Source organism: Accipiter gentilis, chromosome 29 (genome assembly GCF_929443795.1).
Source record: "Accipiter gentilis chromosome 29, bAccGen1.1, whole genome shotgun sequence".
Classification (NCBI taxonomy): domain Eukaryota; kingdom Metazoa; phylum Chordata; class Aves; order Accipitriformes; family Accipitridae; genus Astur; species Astur gentilis.
In genome coordinates, this window is record NC_064908.1 from 6,654,646 (window position 1) to 6,676,747 (window position 22,102).

Below are 22,102 nucleotides of genomic sequence, written 5' to 3' on the forward strand. Positions count from 1 at the left end.
GCTCCTTCACAGGCCACCAGCAACTGGGACTGGGGACTTGTGCAGGGACCCTTGGGCATTGCTCTGTGGCCGGCTCCAGCCACCGCAGGCTTGACGTTGGCCCTCTGAAGCTGTGCCAGTCAGGAGATCGCGGTGCAGTATGGTGCGGTTTGGTGCAGAGGAGCTCCCAGCAGCTCTGAATCTCCACGGAGGCTCCTCAGTCTCTGCATTTATCAGGATCCCTATCTCCATAGCAACTAAGCACCTCGGGGGCACTAATGAGTATTTCTGCACAACATGCCTTTGAAATGCAGCAACATGATTAGCCATGTCTTAGAGATGAGGCACTGAGAGTCAGATTAAGTACCTCTTCCAGGCACATGCACAGGGTCTCTGGCAGAGCTGGGAAAGCCTTCTATGCCCCCACCTCTTGTGCCACCACCTAGGACCGTCTGTCTTCCTTTATTTTTTCCTCTTAGCTGATAAAGGACAACTGAAAATTGGATGGATTCCACGAATCTGTTTTATTTCCCTTTCCTTTAGAGCCTACAGGAGGAAAGGTTAAACACACTGATCTTTTTTTCATTTTATAAGATGTTCCTTGAGAAAGCAAGTGACATCTCCCCACCCGGCTGTGACAGGTGGCTGCTCTGGAACACATTGGTCCCCCGGCCAGCGAGAGAAACCTTCTCTCCTAAACCCAACTGCAACTTCATCCACAACCTCCCTCCGCAAAACACCTGCTCATGTGAGACCAAGGGAAGACATTATATATTGGGAAAGGAGCCAGCTCCTGGCTGCAGGGAAATTCAGAAAAACCCAGAAAGCCCTTGAGCCTCTTCCAGCAGCCTGCTGGGGGGTGCCACCAGCGCTCTGGCTGATCTACTGGAGGTCCCTTTGGTGACTCTGGTCACTGCAGCTCAAGCACCACATGGGCTCAGCAGGGAGTTTCCCAAGCCCTCCCATAGCTTGTGAAAGGGATGACCAGAATGATCATTCAGCCTGATATAATTAATCTGCCACTGATTAGGAGAAAGGACAAGGGCTACTGCAAGAAATTGCCACCCTAAGAAGGGTCAGACCAGTGCGGGGCCAGTCACAGTAGTAACAGAGGACACGAGAGCAGAGAGGTCTGCTCCCAGGCTCAACCAGGCTACAGCAGCCGGGGATGAGGCTTTCTGGGATAAGATTCTCTGCTCTTCCCATCTCCATTCCTTGACCAAAGCAAAAGCCACAATACCACCTTCTGGTAATTTCCTTTACTGCATCACCCCCTGCTCCCATCCTGCCTTAAATAAGGACAAACATGCCATCACTACACTCAGACCATGAAGGCTTACATTTACAAGGAGTCTTTTAACGCCTTCAAAACCAGCAAATTATAGCAGGGGGAGCATTTCAGCTCCTTTCCATTGCTTCAGCCCATGATTTATTAGAGCAATTAAGTGCCTTGGCCCACAATCTGCATCGTCTACTGCAACTGAATGATTTACCGCCCTTACAAGGGAGTACAGTGTGTAATGTTAAATCAGGAGCGTGAAAAGAATAAGCAATTTACAACTTAGAGCACTTGCAAACATGTGGGGAAAGGCTACAGGGACTTTGCAGGCTGCTGTGGCATTTGCTGCCAGCACAGAGACTAATTCTCTGGTTTTCAGCTCTGCCTTCCCAGCCTCCCTGAAGAACTCCCCTCTCGCAGGCACTGTCTCTTGAGGGGGACCTCAAAGCCCAGCTTTTGCCCACACCACCTGGCCCACAGGAGCATCCCCAGGGACACCTCAAGGTCAGCCCAGCCGAGTCAGCAGCATCAGGAGCGAGGTGGGCCCTGCTCCCCAGTGTCTCAGCAGCTCCGGTGGGATGGATGCCCTCAGCATAGGCATGTTGCCCTGCACGGACCCCTCCGTCACTGGGCAGGCGTCCTCTTCCAGTTCAGCCGGGTTCTCCTCCGCTTCCACGGCCAGGGTGCTCACAGCATTTTCTGTCGGGATGCGTTTACAGACAGACCAGCTGCCTGAAGTCTCAAGGATGGGCAGAGCACAGCCCTGCCTGCCCCTCAGATTTGCTCGCACTTTTACGACAGGCGCTACTTATCCGAGGGCTAAATAAAAGCCGCTTTTTCTTTCAGGCCTTTGTAAGAGTGCCGTGACCTGGGCCTAGCCCTAAGTGCTTTTTTTTCTGCACCGGAGTCTCTCCTTAGCCCCCCGACCCGCTCCCACGGGGCACCCACAGCCAGCCCTCAGAGGGCACCCACAGCCAGCCCTCTCCCCCTCCCCAAGGACCGGCGCAGCCCGCAGTGCCCGAGGACGGCAGGAGCGGGGCCGCCGGGCCCAGCAGACGGGGCGGGCCCTGCCCCGGGACGGCCGCCCCGCAGAACCGCCGCCACTCAGCCCCTGGCGGGGCGGGGCCAAGGAGCCACGGCGCACGCGCAGACAGCTGGGCGCACGCCCTCCCTCCCCACCGCCTAGTCCCGCCCTCCGTCCCCATTGGCCGGCGCCGGGGGGCGGCGAGCCAATCGGGCGGCGGGGGAAGGCGGGCGAAGGCGGTGGCGCCTGCGAAGATGGAGGAGTACGCGCGTGAGCCCTGGTGAGCGGCCCGCGCGCGCGGCGGCCGTGGGCTCCGGCGGCGGCGGCGGCGGCGGGGGGAGCGGGCCGGGCCGGGCCGGGCCGGGCGCGCGCTCCCCGGGGCCGCTCCCCGGTGGGGGGGGGGAGTGGGTTGACCTTGGTGGGGCCCCTCTGAGGGGGAGGCCGGGCTGAGGGCAGCGGCCGCGGAGGCCCGGCCGGGGCTGCCGGTGATTTGGGGCCTGGGTAGCCAAAACCTTCGCCGGTTACCGAGCTCGGCGGGGCCTCCCTGAGGCGGGGGAGGGGGGAAGGTACCGGCGTGACGGCTAGGCCCTGAGGCCTGCACCGGGCCTGGGCCTCTGTGGGCTGCAACCCCTGGGCAGAGGCTCCCTGATGGGGCGGCGGTTCGCCCCCTCAGGACCCGCCCCCCCCAGCGCCCGGTGACTCTGCCCGTCTCCTTCCTTCCCCCGGTTCCGTGAGGCGGGAGCTCACCGGCCGGGCCGCGCAGGCAGCCTTGCCGCCGAACTGGCAGCATCTGAATCCCGTCGTGTTTCGGCAGTGTCTTTGTAAACCGTCACAGCCTCGCTGGTTGCAACTTAAAGGTTTTATTTGTAGTAACAAACCATTTAAATGAAAGCCTAGGCACAGAATTAAGTATGCAGTGTGCTGCCCGCCTTTGCAAATAGAGACCGGTGACTGTTCACGAGGCCTTTCCAGAAGCTTTGCAGGTCGCTCTGCTGCCATGTTTTCAGTTTCTCCATAAACATCAGCTCCATCTTTCTACAGCACAAAGTTTGGGACATTAGCAAAAAAAATTTGTATTTATTTATTGATTGCTGTGGGCTCCAGGTAATCTAATTCTCCCTTCAGCAGGGTCATGCAATAGGGACATTTTGCTGCTAAGCTGTAGGGGGGCTGTTGGGGGTCCCACACTGTTATTGCTGCTGGTCACCCCCTTATCTTCCCCCCCCACCCCCCAGCAATGTGGGGTGGGGAGTTTAGCCCCCTGGGAACCGCTGTTTCTGGGAGCGGTTTGACCTCACTGGAAGGTGACACTGTAGAACCTTGCTGTAATTTCTATTGCAGTCGTGTTTGTTAGAAACGTGGATCATGGATCGTTGCATAGTCTCATCTGTGCTGCGAGCGGCCAGAACGGCTGACGGGGGAGGCAGAGGTCAGGCTGTTCAGGCTGGTATGTCATGACGGTTCGGCAACGAGGATGAAGTGCTGCTCCTTCTGCAGGAGAGCTGGTGTCAGGCTGGCGCTGAGAAAAGGCAGCTTTGTTTATTTAAAACACAGTGGCCTCTGACTCTTGTGGTTCATTGGCCGTTAGGAGAGCTGCAGGCAGCTATGGAGCTTGGAGGCGGACGATTTGCCTCTAAGTGAGGGTCTTGGCTAATGGGCAGGCAGAGCTGGCCTAGTGTACGCTGGCTTTCCTTGCCTCGCTGGCCCTGCCACCCTCTCCTCTTTTTATCAAGCCAAACAGTGCTGTAAGGCATTGCAGCTCCCTCCGGGTGTGTATCTGAATTGTGGGGTATCCTCAGCCTCTCCTGTCAGTTGAGCCGGTATGTTGCTGCCCTGAAGTCCTGGCCTCTGCTCTCCATATCCCTAAGTGATCTCAGTTGCTATCAGGAGTAGGGATCTGACCTTATCTTGCATGTTGCAGTGAGCACCTCATTTCCCTAGTGTAAGGGCTCCCCTTAAAGTCAGGGAAACAATTAACAGTAACATTAAGCTCGTAGGTAAATGCCAAATTAATAATGGAATAATCTCTTTTATTCTCTTCCGATTCTTTCCTCTGCTGAGGTCAAGCACTGCCAGGGACTGTGGGGTGTTTTGTGTTGGCTTTCAGATGCACACGGCATCTATTCGGGAGTTCAAAGGAGCTGACATACCAAATGGCTGTGCTGGTATCAAAGACGTTTTCTCATTTAAAAGCTGCTTCTGCAGAGGCTTAGAGGGTGGTTTAAAAGGAAAATTAAGAACCCCAAAGGTAACAGCTAATGAGCTTGACATCTGAAGCAGGGTTAAAATGGAAAAAAAAATCTAGGAAAGCATTCTGTGATTGGGGTCTAATTAACAAAGCTTCTGTAAAGAACAGTCATGATTTGCTAAATTGGAATTCTTTGACCTTGTGGGTAAAGGAAGACCACTTTACATAATCTATTTAGATTTCTAGAAAGCCTTTTAACAAGATCATTGTTAGCAAGTTAACGAAGGAAGAGAGTTGTGATGAGATGTTTTATTCATAACAGAGTAGATCAAAATCTGGACAGGAGACATGGAGAAGAACAAAACAACAAAAAAAACCCCTGAGAAGAAAGACTTAGTCACTTTTCATCTTGGCATCCCTGACAACAGTGTGCCTGTAACCTTTTCCTGATCATTAAATGTAGGAAATAGGGGAAGGAAAATAAAATGTGAAGTGGGGCTAAATTATTTAATTTAGTCAAAGCTAGAGGGGATTTGTAAGGAGTATGAGATGAAAGCATGTTACAGGTAGGGCAGAAAAAAAGAAGGGTGATGCGTGGTGGGATAATGTACAGTCCTCCCACTGTTTTCTGAATCAGCGTGGGTTTGGGACCTGGATGTCGCTGTCACTGGGGAAGATCAGTGGTGACATTTGGGTGGGGTTCTGGTGTGTTTGGAACAACCAGGCGATGCCAAGATGCAAAAGCAAAGAAAGCGAATAATGCCATGTGTGCAAACAACAATTTACCTTTGGTTAGAAGGTGTGCAGAGCTGGCTGCGCTCTCTCATTAAAGTGTCTGCGGAGGTAGGGAGAGATTCAGAAGTAGGTCATGAAAGTGAGGAGCCTGGAAGAACATGTAGGAGGAGGGACTGCAAATTTTAGACTTTTTTTTTTTTTCAGGAAGGAAAAAAACCACCACCTCATGACAAAATATGTGGTACAGCGAGGGGTCTGGGGAAAAGCGATGATGTTTTTCACTCCTTGCAGCAGACGAGCATTAGCATATTCTGTGAAGTAGAAAAGTTGCAGGTTCAAAACAGATCAATGAAGATGTATTCTCAAGTGCAGGAGCTGGATGCTGTAGGGAAACAGAAATGTGAAATTCAGAGTGAAATCAGAAATGGACATCGATGTGATTTGCTAATGTGAACACTGAGCTTGCCATAGTGTTCAGTTTTGTGACCCTGCATGTTGCTGTAGTTTGTTTTTTGCTAGGTTTGGTGATTATTACCAGTGCAGGAGCTATAATCGTCTAAAGCTTGGCTTCAGCTGTAAGATTGTGGTATAAGATGAAAGAACGAAAATAACTTTGTTATTTTATGGTTTGAAATTACCAGCAGTGGCAACGGAGGTTAATAGCAGGTTAGTGCTCACCTGGTTTAGGAGTTCAGTTTAGTGGCAGAGAGTTACAAGGCTCTAGCGCTTGGCAGCAGTTTTGAACCCCAAATTAAAGCTTATCTCACTGGTGTTGAAAGTGCTTGCTGCGAGGAAGGTGCTCTTTCTGTTGCAAAGCTTTTGCTTGCTGGTCGGAAACATTCGATGTGCTATATTGTTGGAAGCAGGAGTCGTGGCCTTCTGGACCTCTGACTAGATCTGTGTTTTGTTTGAATGAACTTCAAAGATCCTGGATGCATCAGGAAAAATCTTTCCAGTTTAACAAAAGATGACTTTGAAGTCTCTCATTTCAATAATCAGAACTAATGAAAAGCATGAGTAATTCAGGAAAGTGGTGTTTTGTGCCAGCTGTGAAATGAGTCTCATGGAATTTGCCACCTAAGTTTTCTGTAGGTCAAGACAAGAATGAGAACAGTAAATTTAAAACTATTTACGCTACATAAGTAGGACAGAGCTGGAATTCTGCAGAAATTTTCCATGATGGAAATACGTTTCTCTGCCTTGTGTGAGGAGTTCAGGCAATTCTTCTGTATAATTTGATGCTTACCACTCTAGGGAGACAGGTTGATAGACTGTTGGCAAAGGTTGAATTTGTTTTGCTGTAATATTACTTGTGTGTGTGTTTTGTTGATGTCTGCGCAGCAAGCTGGATGTGAGATGATACAGCTGGCAGGCTTGATTTTCATGCCAGTTTTGGATACTGTGACACATGTTTTGATGGTGAATTTCCAATGTGAATGCACTCAGGGCATGAGTGGTGGATCCATTACAGTTGAACATGATGGAATTTAGTATTTTCATCTTTGTTTTTCTTTATAGTCCCTGGAGGATAGTAGATGACTGTGGAGGTGCTTTCACGATGGGAGCGATAGGAGGTGGCATTTTCCAAGCTATCAAGGGGTTCAGAAATTCCCCAGTGGTAAGTAAAGTCATTTGAGAGTGCATTCAGAGCATGGTCCTCCTTTCTCTGGCCATCAACAGTTAATCTGGCCAGCTGAAGGTAAAGGAGAAGAAATCCCTGTGCAGTGAGTGGGACTGGTTAGTGGCCTGCATGTCAATAATCCAAACCAGGAGGGTACATCTGGTGAACGGCTCAGGGTCCACATGGGTCCTTCATCTTTCTGGGTAAAAGTTCTGCTTCCCGCTCTTTGATCTGATGGCAGCAGTGGAATGCTGGCAGCCGGCTGCCCTCCCTCACCGAGGGACAACTCCCTCAGGATGGGGAAGTGGAGATTGCAGCAGAATATAACTGTCTCAGCTGATCTGATCAGCCTTTGGTTCTGTCTGCACGTAAAGCTGTGAAGCCTGGGCTGTTCTTCCTCTTCTGGCCTACCCCCCTCTCCCTTTATTTTAAGAAATGGAAAGACTCAAAGGAAGAATCTCTTTCTCCTTCAGAAATTAATTAATCTCTTTTTTTAATTATTAACATTTTTTATTAGCTGAATTTTTTTCATAGGTGTTGTTTAAATGCAGACATGTGCATAAACATGAAAGTTGAAGTTTAGCTGATGCAAGTCAGTTTTCACTTTCAGGATTTCTACTGCATAATTTTGACTATAAACCTGTTGTAGAGACATTTGATAAACTAAGATCCAATTTCTACTTTGCTTTAAAACATTTCTCGGGCTCCAATTAAAAGGGGGTTTTTTGAGTGTATTTTGGTGTTACTATGTGACAATTTGCCTAAAATTTCTTAATAAGCCATCAGTTTGAGGTAAGTTTCGTAAATAACTGTTTCCAAACTAGTCAGATCCTGCAGACACTTAACTTGAAAAGGATTATATGCTTAACTACATGCTTAATTTTGCTTAAGACTTATTGTCCACACTTCTGAGTGCTTTTATTGAAAATGTAACTTGGGTGTATGTTCTTTAAATCTTCTTAAAGTGTAGGAAAATATCTAGTCATACTTCTGTGGGCTCCTGAATGACATGCTTAGTGTTAGGCTCTGGAAGGCTCAGCACTACGCTTAGAAGCTGAATTGCTTGCTTCTCTTAGCTACAGAGACTGAGCTGATGAGACAAGGGCTAAATACTCCACCTGACCAGCAGGAATGACTAAATTTGGGACAGCTAGTGAGATTGCTGCTGCCAGCCGAGCACAGTGCTCCTGGTCTGTGGGCATCTGCGACAGGTTTGAGGTGGTTGTAGTAGAATAGATAGAGTACTGATGGAATTGTAATATAACAGCGTGCAGTAACGCAGCACTGTGGCAGTCTTCCTCTGGGTAGGTTTCCCTGTTCTCCATGGACAGAGTCTGCTCTCTGTCGTTACCTGCACCCGATGCTGCTGTTTGCTCCACTGGTATCCTGTGTGCAAACTGTGTCAAGTGACCGGGCATCAGATAGGAACGAAGAAATGATACATGTGCAAAATAAATATGCTTATTGTGCTAAAAGTGTTCCTTTAAATGTCTCAATCCCCACTAGGCTACTCAAAACAAACTTTGAACTCAAATTGTTTAATGCCTGATGGCTGTAATTAATTTCTGTAGCTGACAGGTCTATTATAAGGGAGTAATAAATACTAAAGTATGTGTAAGATGCAGTTTCTGTCAGCTCCTGATCACAGCTGTTGAGGGAGCTTAGAAATATGTTGGGCCTGTGGCAAGTTTTTGCTACCTACAGTCAGATTGGCTGTAAGACTTCACTCTTATTTTAACTGTTTCTCTTTTATTGTAGGGTGTAAACCACCGGCTGCGGGGAAGTTTGACAGCTATTAAAACAAGAGCTCCACAACTGGGAGGTAATTAATTTTGTATTGTTGTTGCATTCAGTTGGCTGTTGGTAGATAACCAAGTTTGGGAATATAATGTGGTACGAGTGCAGTGACACTTGCACTGTGGGCCAGCTGTGTTGCAGCAGGGTTTGTTGGTCCAAGCAATGAGTAAATACAGTTCTGGTGCATCCAGAATTAGTTTAGGTGTGGAGGAAGCGTGCTTGTGTTCATGGAGTGATAAACCAGGGTTAATAATTTTGTCATACTTTAACCAGCTCTGTGCAGAGCTGCCTGGGGGCCTGTGCATTGTGCCCAGGGTTTTAAAATAAGCAAAACTGACTCATGAAAAGAAATAATCAAGCTTGGAGAAACAATGAAGTGGATGGGTGGGTTTGGGTAGGATTTCGGACTGTTCCCCTGAGGTCAGCTAGGTAAATTTCAGTCATTTCTATGAAGTGAATTTTGTATGTAAAAGTCTAAAAATCACAAAGCTGCAGCTTGAGTCAAAATGATGTCGTGACCTCTTAAAGGTCGCACTGTGGTCACGCACTGTGCTGTGCCATTGTGCCATTCTGACAGGCAAATTGAAATAATGCATTACAGAAGGAGAAAATGGGAGGGTGGTGTTGAGCACAGAAACATCAAGTGCAGCAGAACTACTTAAAGAAATTGGTGCCACAGACTGAAAAGGCTTTATGGCTGCAGCCTGTAGTGGCTGTGCAGAGAGGAATCCCACCTCCTGTTTTTTATTAAGTTGGTATAAGGTGTTAAGACACCTCAAATTAAGGAGGGCTGAACTTACTCTAAATAGTTTTCCCCAAATGAGTCTGGAGATCAATATTTCTTTTCATTTATGATACACATTATTGTTAAAAAACTTCAGAATTTGCATTCTGAAAACTGTTGCACTCTTTGTATCTGCCATACAATACCGACCAGCACCGATCTTCTGAGATGCCAGAAGCAGGATTAGGATAAGGTGCAAAATTATTCTGCATCATTCTCTATGAGGAAATGTGTTTAACAAGTGAAAAATCTGAAAGTTCCCTGAGCTAATCTGGCTTTATTAGGATGGAAGTTCCATTATAATCACTGTTTGATAAGCTTTCTGTCATTAAATATAAATTAGTGAGATTAGTATATGTATAATGTATGTGTATGTACATGCATGTGCAACATGTGTGTCACCTGGCAAGTTGAGAATTTTTCACACTATTGATTTTAAGCTATGTTTGCTTCTTTGTGGGTTTGAGTATACTTCCATGTCTGAAAGCAAGCACAGTCATACTAGACCATCTCATGATTATATGGGTGCAGCATGGCTGGCTTGTCTGCTTTCTCTAAACTGTTTTTTGTTTATTTTTTTAACAGGTAGCTTTGCTGTCTGGGGAGGTCTCTTCTCCATGATTGACTGCAGTATGGTCAGAATGAGAGGGAAAGAAGATCCCTGGAATTCCATCACAAGCGGAGCCCTGACTGGAGCCATATTAGCTGCAAGAAGTAAGAAACTGAGGAAAATGGAATTGAAAAACTTCTGTATTCTAAATGTACAGTTCTTATAGTGAAGCAACAGTCTGTGATACCCAAACTGGAATTTACTTTCTCAGAGAAACTGAAAGATAATCTGAAACTTTTGTCCTGTGCTTATGAAAGTAATAATTAAGTTCTCAGACATTACCAGTGTTCCTTTGTTTCCTTGAGGAAGAGGGGGGGAGTTGCCCAGTAATTATGCTTTTATTGGTGATGCTAATGAGGCTTAATGGATGCAAAATTACTGCTTCTGAGTCTGCTTATAGGAGAGATTATAACTAAAGGAAGAGAGCTATAATATGCAACGTAATGCATCACAGAAGTAAAAAGTGTTGTTTTGTGCTTTTTATTTTTAGATGGACCTGTTGCCATGGTCGGATCTGCTGCGATGGGAGGAATTCTCCTAGCTTTAATTGAAGGAGCTGGTATTCTGTTAACAAGATTTGCCTCCACACAGTTTTCAAACAGTAAGGAGCCATCAGACTATGGTATCGCGAGGCTTTTATAGTGCAGTCTTTACTAATGTACCTCTTCCAGTCATTGGTCTTATCACAGAGTAAATCTACTCTGCCAGTTGCCAGCTTGTAAGGCTGCAGAAAGTCAGGGAGGAGCCACACGTTGCTGCTGACACGAGAGCATCATCAGCTCCTTCCCACTGGGGCGACTGGAGACTGCATGGCTGAAAGCAGGGATGTCCCTGCTGTCCCCGTCTTCTGCCCGGTCCCCTGATGCAGCCACACAACCTGTCAGGTGGTGGCAGCAGTATTGGAGTCAGTGGTGGGTGACACAACCGGTTTGGGGGAACAGCAAGCAGCAAGTTTTGGGCAAAAGGGATGATGCTGGCAGGCTAGCTATGGTCTGTGTGCAAATGTGTGGGTAACCCTGGTTTAAATGAGGTGATAAGATCAGCAGGCAGATACAGATAAAAGATTTCCAAGAGGGGTGGTGGTGGTGTGATTTTTCTAAACTGCTTCAAAAAGTACATCCCTTTGTTTTTTTTCTAAGTAAAACACAAGCTGAGGTTAGCTGACTCGGTAACCACTTGTGTAAATACCTGCCTGTGCAAAAATACCTCTATCGCCCCACCTTATTTTGGGTGGAATACAGACAAGAGCACAAGTGTTGAAAGGGTAGTAGCAAGCCACTAAGTCCTGAGAGGCTTCCTCTCTCAGGTTTGTTCACGGATGTTCTTTGTTCAATCTAAATTATAACAATTTCTGTTCTTAATCCAAAGACATTTTAAAATTAATCTGCTTTAAAGAAAGTTTATCATCTGTCCGTTACAGTTTATTCTCTCTAGAACTGGCATACAGTAAATATATTGCTTCCCTCCAGCAGAACGTCAGTAAGAGGAGTTGGGAAGCTGACTCCACAATGACTTGTTCCATTTCATTGGCTTGCTTTATTGTCAGGCAAGTTACCATGAGTAAACCTTTACGGAGTGGCTGAGTTCAACTGAAGGGCAATAAGGCATAGGTTTCCAGCTCCTTTAGGTGACAGAAAATATTTCCTTCCCTCTCACTGCTCTGATTCATTTCCCTGTTAGTAAAAGAGATAAAAATATGGTCCTTATTGGGCTGAGGCTCTTGTCAATGTGTAAAGCTCTTGAACTTTTTTTGAATGAAAAAAATTCAAATGTAAAGTCTTGTTATTGGATTAATTTTAAGAGGGATTTATACAAACAAAACCGCTGTGAATGTGTTTTGTGCTGCTAGTGACAAGAATCTGTTGTCTTTTAGTATTTATTATTTGCCTTTTTTCTCTTGCCTTGTTCACAGGCCCTCAGTTTTCAGATGACCCCTCCCAGTTGCAGCCCTCTCCGTTTGGTGACTACAGACAATACCAGTGATTATCCTCATTCTCCTAGTTCATGTACCTGAGCTGTAATTTAAAATGCTGGAGGACCAAGATGCGGTATGTCTTTACACCAGTGGTAGTCTCTTACACAAACCATGCCAAGAGGACCTTCAGCACTTGCCAGTGTAAAACTGCACAGGAGAACTTTTAGAAGATGACATCTATTTATTCATGATAGATTCCATTGCTGTAATGTTAATACATGTCTGATAGAATACATGGAGAATTAAGACAAGGACCAAATGGAGTCTTGTCGTCCTTTGGACATTGACTGAAGTGAAAGTCTTTGGAGTCTTCCCTGGGATGTGGCATTGACCATCCACAGTGAACGCAGCTGGAATTTAGCCTCTTCCCATCGGACTTAGGTTGCTACACATATTTCAGCTTAAGGAAAAGAGTTCATCTCCACACAATTTTCCACTCCTAAAGTGAATATTTCTGGGAGAATGTGCAAGCCAGTGAAAACTACGTCCAGCAAAACATATATTTCACTGCTGTTCTTTTTCTATGCTGCTGCCTAAGTGCAGCCTAAGTTTTTTGGCTAAAGCAGAATCTGCCTTTTGTGGATCCGCAGGCTGCAGCATACCTCTGCCTTCCTCTAAACCCACAAAGCTTTGAGCCCCTTTTAGGAAGAGGTGACAGCAAACTAATTCTTCACCTCTGCTGCTGCTTGCTCTGGCTTTCGCAGCAGGGGAACACACCAGACAGCTTCCCCTCCTAGAACAGTGCAGTGAGACGTGCGTAGGAGTCCCCAACACAAAACATGTAGGCCTGTGGGGCTGGAGGGTGAAGCATTGCACCTGCATGCCTGCTGCCAGCGCAGCCTTTTGTCTTTTCACCTCAGATCAGTCCTAAACATGATTTGAAACATTGGCTCCATGTTTTTGTTCTTAAACTCCAGTTGTGGAGGCATGTTCCCTCTTGTCAGCAGTTTAAAAATCATATCCAGTGATGTTTTCTGTTGTTAGTTAATACTATTGCTTGCTGGCAGTTCCTTATAGAACATCTGTATTCAAAAAAGACTTGAGTAATATTATCTGAGCCGCTTCATGCCTTTTCTTCTGCCTGGGAAGGAGCTCGATCTCTGGACTCAGTCAGGAAACTAAGTTAGACCGACGTAGTGGGAGGAGAGGATGAAAATAACACTGAAACGGTCACACTAATGGTTGACAAATGGATAAATTAGGATTGTACGAAGCATGCATGCACGCACGTGCGGGATCCTGACCGTCTCCTATGTCCTGTCATCCTGTAAAAGTGACATTTTCCTGTTTCCACACCCTGGCCTGTCCTAGAACAGCTCCAGGACTGCTGGGACTTGTGTCTCCGGTACCTTAGTGTTTCATATAGTTGCTGCTGCTGTGTCATTTTCAAAATCCTATGCACAAAAGCACTGTGTGTGTGTGCATGAAGGCCTGTCTTGCTTTGCTGCTTACCTGGTTCCTTGGGCAAACGTGAAAGACAATTTTCTGGATTTGTGTCACTCAGCCAGTGTTCCCCAGCCGCAGAGTGGGTGAGTCTCTGGTCTTTGAGAGAGAACTATGCTCAGCTCTCATCCTCTGTGGAGCCTCCCCCGTGTATCCAAATCTGTGTGTTAATCACTAGTTGTTTTCCTGTACTCTTTATGTAGGATTAGAGCACTCGGCCGTTGTTCAAATCTGCATGCAGCTTGAGGATTTCATTCTCTGTCCTGGCTGTTGCACTGCTGAGTTGTCCTTAGGGGTTTGCTGGGAGGGGAGAGGACTCAGCTGAGTCATCTGCCCCTATTTAAGCAGCAGCCTGGAGCACTTGGGTGACCTTTCCTACCACTGCTTTGTCTAGGTGCAGACTCAGGCTAGGGTGGGACACGGGGGTGCGCAGGACCTGTTGTAGGTTGATCTGCAGCAGGGGAACCTGCTGCTCCATGCCCTGGGGGCTCCACCCAGGCCCTGCCTTCACTGTCCCCAAAGCTGGGCCACATCCAAACAGCTCAAAAAAGGACCACCCCACAACCCTTCCCTGCAGCAGTGACCTGCGAGGGATAGCTAGGACACGTGCCACCGGTGAGCAGCTGTGGCGGCCCTGCCAGGCCCTCCTCCCTTGCTCCTCTGTTAAGGGAATGGGCTTTGGCTGCCTGAGCTGAGCTTTACTCAGATCAGCTCTTCCCTTCTAATCCCCCTTGACCGTCTGTGCTGGATGGTCACTCTTGCATACTTTGAGAAGCCTCTGATTTAGGGTGCCTGTCATCCTTCTCTCCCCCCACACCAGCCAGGCTGCAGCATCTTTTCTTATCAGCTGAGAGCCCTTTGTCATGCCAGTCACAGGAGGGAAGTCAGCAGGCCCCACTGCCCAGTGGCATATTGCTCAGCCAGGGAAGGGTTTCCTCCTCTGTCATCACCACAACACCCCAGAGTTTCCTGTGTTTTATTTCAGCCACTGGGGCTGTCCAGCCTCACTGCCATGGCAGGAGGGATCCCACTGCCCCTCACAGCTGCTTCTGCTGCTCAGCCTTTGAGGGGACATGCTCCTGGGGGGTGCTCAGAGCCCTCTCCCCCAAAGCAGCCCAGACCCCAGGCAGCCTCCTCTCTACACCCACCCCAAAAAATGAGACAGACACCACCAGCACGACACTGAACTATTGACCTTTTTATTTCAATCAGCTACAGCAGCTCTACATTCCCCTAAAACACTGTCCTTCCTTTACTACCACAGACAGCGAGGGAGCTGAGTACACTGCGGTGGCAGCAAGTCTTTTTAAAGCTTAGTATTAAATATTAAATATTCTCTCATTTATGTTTACATTACTTTGTCAAGGAAAACAAACAAACAAAAAAAGACAATTAAAACTTAAATTACATAAATCTGTGCCTGTGCCCTGGGCAGCAGCACTGGGGGCCACAGAGCTGCCCCCAGCAAGGCGGCTCTGCTGCAAGGGATATGCAAAAATCTCTGGCCCTCGGCCTGGTAGTGCGTGACTGCTCATTCCGGCAGTGAGCTCAGGAAGGGGGTGCTCGGCTGTGCCGGGAGCGGGGTACCCGCACCCTTTGCTTTCAGAAATCAGCATGCCTGGGAAGGTTGGAGGACCGTGGTGCAGGTAAAACACTGGAGGAGGTGAGGCCACAGCACCTCCCCTCAGCCCTAGTGAAGTGCGTGGGGAAGGGGGCGAGGATTTGGTCAACAACTTTGCTAAAGAATTTTTGTTTCTTTTTTTTTTTTTCTTAAAAAAAAACAAACAAAAAACAAAACCAACAACCCCAAACCATTTTGAGTCTTCCTTTGATTTTAGCAAAGACAGAGTTTAAAAAGCACTTAGGAAGCTTGTACTAAAATCAGGTTCTCTCAGAGGAGAGAGTCGTCTGTGCACCCCCCTTCGAGTCCGTAGCGAAACTCCTGCAGGTTCGACACCCCGTAGAAGTGGACAAAGGCCGCAGCCACCACGAGCACATGAAAGATCTGATGCGACTGAAACTGCAGGGAAGCCAAAAAGCCCTTTAGACCAGACCAAAGGGGACAAAAGCAACACCGGGAACACCTCCTTGCTGCTTCTGCACTGCCCCAGGACTGTCCTCTGAGCTCTGCTCTTTCCCCCTCGTTGCTCCCAGGTAGCATTTTCCACCCTGTACTTTAGCCTGCCCTGCCTGCTCACAGCAGCCATTCAAGATCTGGCTGCCCTCACGTGCACTGGAGTGCACCAGGACACCCTCAGCCACCTTCTCATCTCAGAGCTTACTGCCCTCAATCACCCCCTCCCCAACCCCACAGCTGCCCCCCCAAAGCACCCTGCTCACCACCTTGTCCCCACACTCACCCAGATGTCAAACTTGCCCGGGAAGAAGCGCTCGGGTATGCGGGCAGCATACAGCCCCGCACCCGTGATGTACATCACGGCCATGAGGAAGAACCAGCCCATCTGGCCAACGGTGGTGGCTTTTACAAACCCTTCGGCGATGGTGAAGTGCATGGTGGGCACCACACCGCTCAGCCCCAGCCCCAGAAAGACACCTGCGGTGGAAAGGAGAGATCAGCAAATGGGAGGGCAGCATGGACAGGGTGCTGCTGCTCCCCACCAGCTCCCCTTACACCCTTATCCTGCACAAACAGAAGCTCCTTGAGGCACCAGCAGCTTTTCCTTACTCACTTCTGGATTACCCAACCCCCACGGCATCTATCCTTCACAACACGAGGGATCTACAACTCTACATTCTCATCAAAACCACTGCTGATCCCCAGTGCTCACTGGGCAGAGCTCGCCATGCAGATGTGTTCTCTGTACAGCCGCAGGGCTGCAGCAGCTCCCGCTCCTGGCTACGGGAATGGCCCTTTTGGAAGGTGCCAGCCCTTGGGATTGCACCGAAGCCTCACGAGCACGAGGAATGCAGCCACCCCAGCCATCCCTTCAAAGAGAGGTTTTGCCAAAGTCATTTGTTCAGTGAAGCTGCTTGAAGCTCAATGGGAAGGTGCTAATTAGCAGGGCTGAAATTTTCAGCTCTGGCATCTAATTAGTTTGGCAGAGAGCAAACAGCATCACAGTGAGACACCAGCCCACAGAGGCTGTGGCTTGTACTAGCAGCAGGATCTTGCTTCACAGCTGGGGAGGACAGCAGCCCTCTCCAGGAGCTGGCAGCTGGGACCTCTGCCAGCACACCAACACCAGTGCTGCCACAGGGGAGCGGTGGGGCTGACAGTCCCATGCTGTCCCCTGCCCAATTCTGAGGGGGTCTCGTGGGTCACGCACCAGTGGTGCTGCCCAGCCTCCAGCTCAGCATCATCTCTCATAGGGTAGCTAGATGCTGCTGCGATAGACATTTTGCTGCAGGAGACCCCCTGGGAGGTGACGGTGGGCAGAGGTGCTTCTCCACGCTCAGCAGTGCTCAGCGAGGCAGATTTAATCTGCAGAGGCTGCACTGGGGGCAACATGGGGTGTGCATGTGGAGTGGGCTGGAGGCAGCCTCACCCTGCAGCCTTCAAGAAGGCAGGTACGTGCCAGCGTGTAACTGGCAGGGGATAGATGATGAGGGAACCTCTTCCTCCTCTGCCTGAGCTGCAGGTTCATGCTGCCAAACCGCTTCCCGGAGAAGGCGGCTTCGCGCGGCACAGCCCCAGGCCACCCAGCCACCACTTAGCGGGCTATTTTTAAATGCTGGCTGTCTGCTCCAAACCTCAAGCTTGCTGAGTGCCAGGCAGAGCTCAGGCCCTGCTCAGCAGAGGATCTAAATCCCCAGCACAGTGAGAGGAGGAAGACCTCTCCCTGCCAGAAGCTGCTGTAGGGCAGTGTGGTGCTCTGGGGGAATGAATTCTGCAGATGCTGAAAGCTCTTCCCAAATGGAAAGAGCCATCCCACCACAAAATCTTCCCAAAGTCCATCCCTGAAGCCCTCCTGAACTCCCTCCCGGGGCTGGGGACTTGGGGTGAGAAGGGAGAACTCCTACCTGCTCTTGTCTGCCTGTGCTTGGGGGTGGCGAACCGGTCCCACTGAGCAACGATGATGGCAGAGATGCCCAAGACACAAACGATGGAGAGGTAGATGAGTCTTGGCTGTGGGGAGCAGTAGAACGAGTAATAGAGCCACGGGACAAAGCTCCCCATGATCAGCAGTGCAATTCCTGAATAATCCAACCTGCAGTCGGGGTACAAGGACAGAGTCACAGGTGAGCCCCCAAATCCACCCCCACTCCTTGCATCCTCTTGGTAATGGTGTGTCAGTACCCTCCAGCCTGTCTGCACCCAAGTGGAATCACCACGGCCAGATAGGCAGCTACAGCCCTGCACGTGAAGCTGCGTGTCCAGAGAGGGGAGGAGGGCTGCACTTGGGTCTCATCAATGCAATATGGGACAGGAGAAAGGGCCTGGGCACGTACGTGGCTTCTAGGAGCTCAGCAGGAGCGCAGGGGATAAACAGGAGCTGGCTGGAGACGAGGGGCTGTGCACTTGAACCACCACAACAGGACATGGTGGGCACGAGTCCTTGTGCATATGGATTTGACTATTATCCTCCACTGTAAAGTGCTTTTGATCTATCGATCCAGGAACCATTTCACCACTGAAACACAGCTGCTTGCGTTACTCCCACTGGCGCAGCAGCCATGGCAAGTGCCTTCCCCGGTATGCAAGGACATTTCTGCTGAGGGTGTAGCAGCACAGTTTGTTCTGCAGACATGATCCCACAGGATCTCTGGGGTTTGCACAAAGGGGATTGGCAGGATTTCCCAGCAAGCAGCACCCAAGTAAATGCCTTTGACAGACCTGCGTGAGCAAGGTCTTATTTGAAAGCCTTGCCACTGCTTTGTCTGTGCCACGAAGGCTGATGTGAGCTTAACTCTAAGAGCAGCCTGCACACCGACCTCGGAGAGAGGCACTGGCCACTGCCCAGCCTTTCCACTTTGCCAGGAATCCTGCTTGTTTTCTTTCAATTTGGTTTCAGTCCAAACTGGATCCAAATCAGAGTGTTTGAAAGCATCCAGTAAGCTGGAAACTGCCAAACTGCAGTGTCCCATGGCTGCCCAGTGAGACGAAGACCCCTCCTCCCTTCACTGCTACAAGGGTCACAAAGGGTGTTCCCTCAGGAGCTGCAGGTTCCCAGGTCCCTACCTTTATCATCCACCTGAAGGCATTTGAGCTGGCAAATTTAAGATTCTCAGGCACAGGGCAGAGCCCTCCAGGACCCAGCTGTGGTTCCCTCTCAGCTCCACACTGGATTCAGTGAATGCTCCCTTCCCCCAAGGATAAAACATTTGGGAATACAGCACTTTCCAAGAGGAAGCGCTGTGAGAACTCAAAACCTCCTATGAGACCACACAACCCCGCTTGTGCTGACTCACTTCGAAAAAGTCCGCGAGACCTTCTCTGAGTGACAGTAGACAGTGTGGAAAAGCCAGGAGAAGCTGAGGCACAGCACCGCTCCCAGGAAGAACATGCCGAATACCACCTTCTCCTGCAGAGGAGCCATGAAATACATGTTGGGCCGCAGCATGGTCAGGATCCCCAGGCAGAGGAACAAAACAAAACCTGCAGGGAACACACCAAACGGACAGTCAGGCTGAAGGAAAGTGAATGAATTCAGCAAAGAGCCAGGAGCAACACAGCCCTGACTGCTCTACAAGGCAGGCCTTGGACATATCCTGCTCGCAGTGCACCTGGAGGTGCTCAGTCGCACCTGGGGCTGGCCTGGAAGCGGGCTGTTAACTGAGGCTGCTGTCACCACAGATGAGCAGAGCTAGGGACAAGGGAATGGTCAGGCGCAGGGTGAAGAGCCACTGACCGTCCCTGGGTTTCAGAGGAAAGTGCTCTGAGGCTTTCCTGTTTTGCCCAGGACACATTTCTCCATCCCACTCTTGCAGAGCATCGGCAAAGCCACAAACGGTCGCTGAGCCCAGCAGTGGGGCCCCGCTGTGGTCTGATCTCCCTTCACCCAAGGAGCTCTGGGAGCTCTTGGGCACCTTGTGACAGAGCTGCCTGCATGCACAGGACCAGGCAGGGGTATGCAATCCTCACAAGGGGTTCATGCGCACAGAGAGGACCCCAGGACTGAGCAAGTCCTGACTGTAAAAGGCTGCCCTGTGCATTGGGGCCAAGCCCACCTTCAGGCTGAGGGCTACCAACCCTCCCCCCAGTCACCTAGCAAGTGTGTCCAGATGTTGCCCGTCTCAGTGTGTATTCGGAAGATGCTCTTGAAGCAGGCTCGAAAGGACGGCATGGGAGGCCTGTGGCCATGCAGGAGGTAATCGTTGTCCTTCAGCCAGTCAGGCAGCACGTCGTAAGGAATCACGCGCCAGCGCCCTTCCCACACCTGCAACACACCAAGCTGTGCTGGTGGCCCCCAGAGTGTTGAGTGAGCCTAAAGGTTCAGGTTTGCTCACCCCGGGAGCCTAAAATTACACTTGGAACAAGCTCAGCCAGGGCTGAAAAGGCACCATAAGGCTCTTTGGGGAGAGGAAGTTCAGCGCTGGCAACATCAGCACCCTGTAGGACCCCTTAAACCATGCACATCCTGCAGAGCGCTCCCCATGCTCAGTGAGTCAGAGGGGATTCGCACCCTCAGGTTTAACCCTTCCACACCTGAAGCAGCTGTTCTCTGCAGTGGGGAGCTCCCATTTTGGTCAGAAAAGAGAGAGCCCTGGCTGGCAACAGAACCGGGCTGGCCCTCAGCCAGCGGTTGACCGTTACCAAACCGCAGTGACCATGAGTGCAGGCACTGGGTGAAACCAGCAACAGTGCTTGGTGCTCCCGGTCCCTGTTAAGAGGACTGCAGAGACACTGGGGCTGCTCCCCAGGTCGCTGCTCGTCCGGCATGGCTGGTCACAACCACCACACCCCACCAGCACTTCCGATCCACTGCCATCCCCTTCCCGCTCCGCTCCTTGGAGACGCTGCTGGGAGTAGAGCCAGAGCAGACTGCCGGCAGAGCTGCACAGAGCCCCAGGAGCTTTACCCAGAAAAGAGCGACACATCCCAGCCCCTGCCCCCCACCCCAAGCCCTGGGCTTGGGGCATCCAGGCTTCACTCATTCTCCAAAATCAGGATTGGGGGATCGCCACATGGCTCCTGTACCTTATACACAAACTCTTCCATCTTCTCCATGGCATGATGAGCCTGCAGAGGCAGAGTCAGCACGCGGACCACCTCCTCCTCTTCCTCACGAGCTGCTGGGCATGGCGGGTCTTCAGCCTAGAGGCAGAAATGCCGGGAGGAAATCATCCCTGCCCACGGGAGGAACAGCGTGCAGAGAGTGGCAAGTCCCTTCTGAGAGCACCTGGGGCGTCATCCCTTCCCGAGGGGACAGGCAGCACCTGCTGGTCACCACCCCTTATGCAACACGCTACTGTCTTAACCATCTCAGGCAGGCTAATCCCAGATTTATTCTTGTTGAATGGTGGGATTACTGTGGGGGGTTTTCACCCCTACAACCAAGGCTGGAACAGCCACTTGGCCCAGCCAGGAAACCCGGCCCTCCACCCCTACTAGCAGCCCAACACAGAGCGAAGGCAGTGCTGCCCCAGCACCCTCCCAGGCTGGGAACACTCTGCCTGTCCCGGCTCAACTCCCTCTCTTCTCCTTTTCCATTAGCAGGTTTGGGAAGGTGGTTTCCAGCCCCAAGGGCCACAGAACAGCTAGGTGACTGAGAACACCGTATTCCCTCCAAGCAACAGCGCTGGCATGCAGACACAGCGCATCTCGGCTGACATCTCTGCACGAGGGCTATCACAGATCCACGCCTGGACGACAGGAGAAGTTTCTGGGCCAGCTCAGGGCGCGGACCAGCCAGACCGTCAGTGTTTGGGTAACAAAACATCTCACAGCCTCTGCGCTGATACAAAGCGATGACTAGACTCGGGACTCTGCAAAACGCACCCGGCTGGCCTCCATCCTTCAAGCCACTAATGGGATAACGGGCAAATTCCTAGGTTAATCCTCAAGGACAGAGCAGAGAGGCTGAGCACGGAGGAGCAGAGCCAACTGTGGCAGCCACCCCGGCCGGGGGCCCACTCGCCGCCTTGCCCGCTCGGGGAGGGTGGGTGGGGTGGATGAAGGTCTTACACTGGCCGAGCCGGCGGCTCCTTGGTCCCCCTTCTCCTCCAGGAGCGGCCCCAGCTCGGCCAGCTCCAGGTGGGCCCTCTCCCGGCCGGCGGCGGCCAGCCCGTTACCCTGCCCGGCGGCGGAGGCTTTGCGGGACGCCATGGGGGCGGCGGGGTCGGTCCTGGTGGCCGAGGGCAGCCGGTGCAGGTCCCTCCGCGTCCTTGTGCCGCCGCGCTGGGGAGGGAGGGAGGGAGGGAGGGAGGAAGGAAGGAAGGAAGAAGAGAGTCACCGGGAACCGACGGCCGCCCTAGGCCGGGCCCTCCCCGGGGGCTGGCACAGGCGGACCCGGCCCCCCACCCCGGGGCACCGGCGGGGCTGGGGCTAGGGCCGCCACCGCCACCCGCCGGGGGAAGGGGGAAGGAGGCAGAGCTCAGACACCCCCGTCCCGTCCCATCCCGCCCGCACTCACCAGCCGCTACATCCCGCGCTGGGCGGCGGCGGCGGCGGCACCGGAAGCGACGCTGAGGGAACGGGCCGCTTCCGGTCGCGAAACCCCGCCCCGCGCGGCGACGACGACACCCCCGGGACGGAATGGAGGGCGC

The 22,102-nt window shown here is 51.0% G+C and overlaps 2 protein-coding genes across 2 annotated transcripts; one reads left to right on the plus strand and one right to left on the minus strand.

Annotated features, from left to right (window-relative positions):
- The first annotated feature begins 2,469 nt into the window (after positions 1-2,469).
- Positions 2,470-13,612, plus strand: TIMM17A (translocase of inner mitochondrial membrane 17A). The gene is made up of 6 exons (XM_049832165.1): positions 2,470-2,562; positions 6,724-6,823; positions 8,585-8,648; positions 9,993-10,121; positions 10,508-10,618; positions 11,930-13,612. Exons 1-6 carry the CDS (start codon positions 2,537-2,539, stop codon positions 11,998-12,000), a joined length of 501 nt encoding a protein of 166 aa, XP_049688122.1. The 5' UTR covers positions 2,470-2,536; the 3' UTR covers positions 12,001-13,612.
- Positions 13,613-15,209: 1,597 nt separating this feature from the next.
- On the minus strand, positions 15,210-22,084 carry ADIPOR1 (adiponectin receptor 1). Its single transcript, XM_049832164.1, has 8 exons — positions 21,970-22,084; positions 21,522-21,734; positions 20,535-20,651; positions 19,602-19,773; positions 18,806-18,992; positions 17,417-17,604; positions 15,796-15,989; positions 15,210-15,455 (listed from the first exon to the last, which is right to left on the minus strand). Exons 2-8 carry the CDS (start codon positions 21,660-21,662, stop codon positions 15,327-15,329), a joined length of 1,128 nt encoding a protein of 375 aa, XP_049688121.1. The 5' UTR covers positions 21,663-21,734; positions 21,970-22,084; the 3' UTR covers positions 15,210-15,326.
- Between the last annotated feature and the right edge of the window lie 18 nt (positions 22,085-22,102).

What these genes read in the sequence shown, in the direction of transcription:
- TIMM17A (XM_049832165.1), top strand. Translation starts at nt 2,537, where the DNA reads ATGGAGGAGTACGCGCGTGAGCCCTG. An exon ending in AAGAGCTCCACAACTGGGAG is followed by an intron (nt 8,649 to 9,992) that starts GTAATTAATTTT and finishes TTTTTTTAACAG; the next exon opens with GTAGCTTTGCTGTCTGGGGA. An exon ending in AGCCATATTAGCTGCAAGAA is followed by an intron (nt 10,122 to 10,507) that starts GTAAGAAACTGA and finishes TTTTATTTTTAG; the next exon opens with ATGGACCTGTTGCCATGGTC.
- ADIPOR1 (XM_049832164.1), bottom strand. Translation starts at nt 21,662, where the DNA reads ATGGCGTCCCGCAAAGCCTCCGCCGCCGGGCAGGGTAACGGGCTGGCC. An exon ending in GAGCCGCCGGCTCGGCCAGT is followed by an intron (nt 20,652 to 21,521) that starts GTAAGACCTTCA and finishes TTCTGCCTCTAG; the next exon opens with GCTGAAGACCCGCCATGCCC. An exon ending in CGGGCAAGTTTGACATCTGG is followed by an intron (nt 15,456 to 15,795) that starts GTGAGTGTGGGG and finishes GCTTCCCTGCAG; the next exon opens with TTTCAGTCGCATCAGATCTT.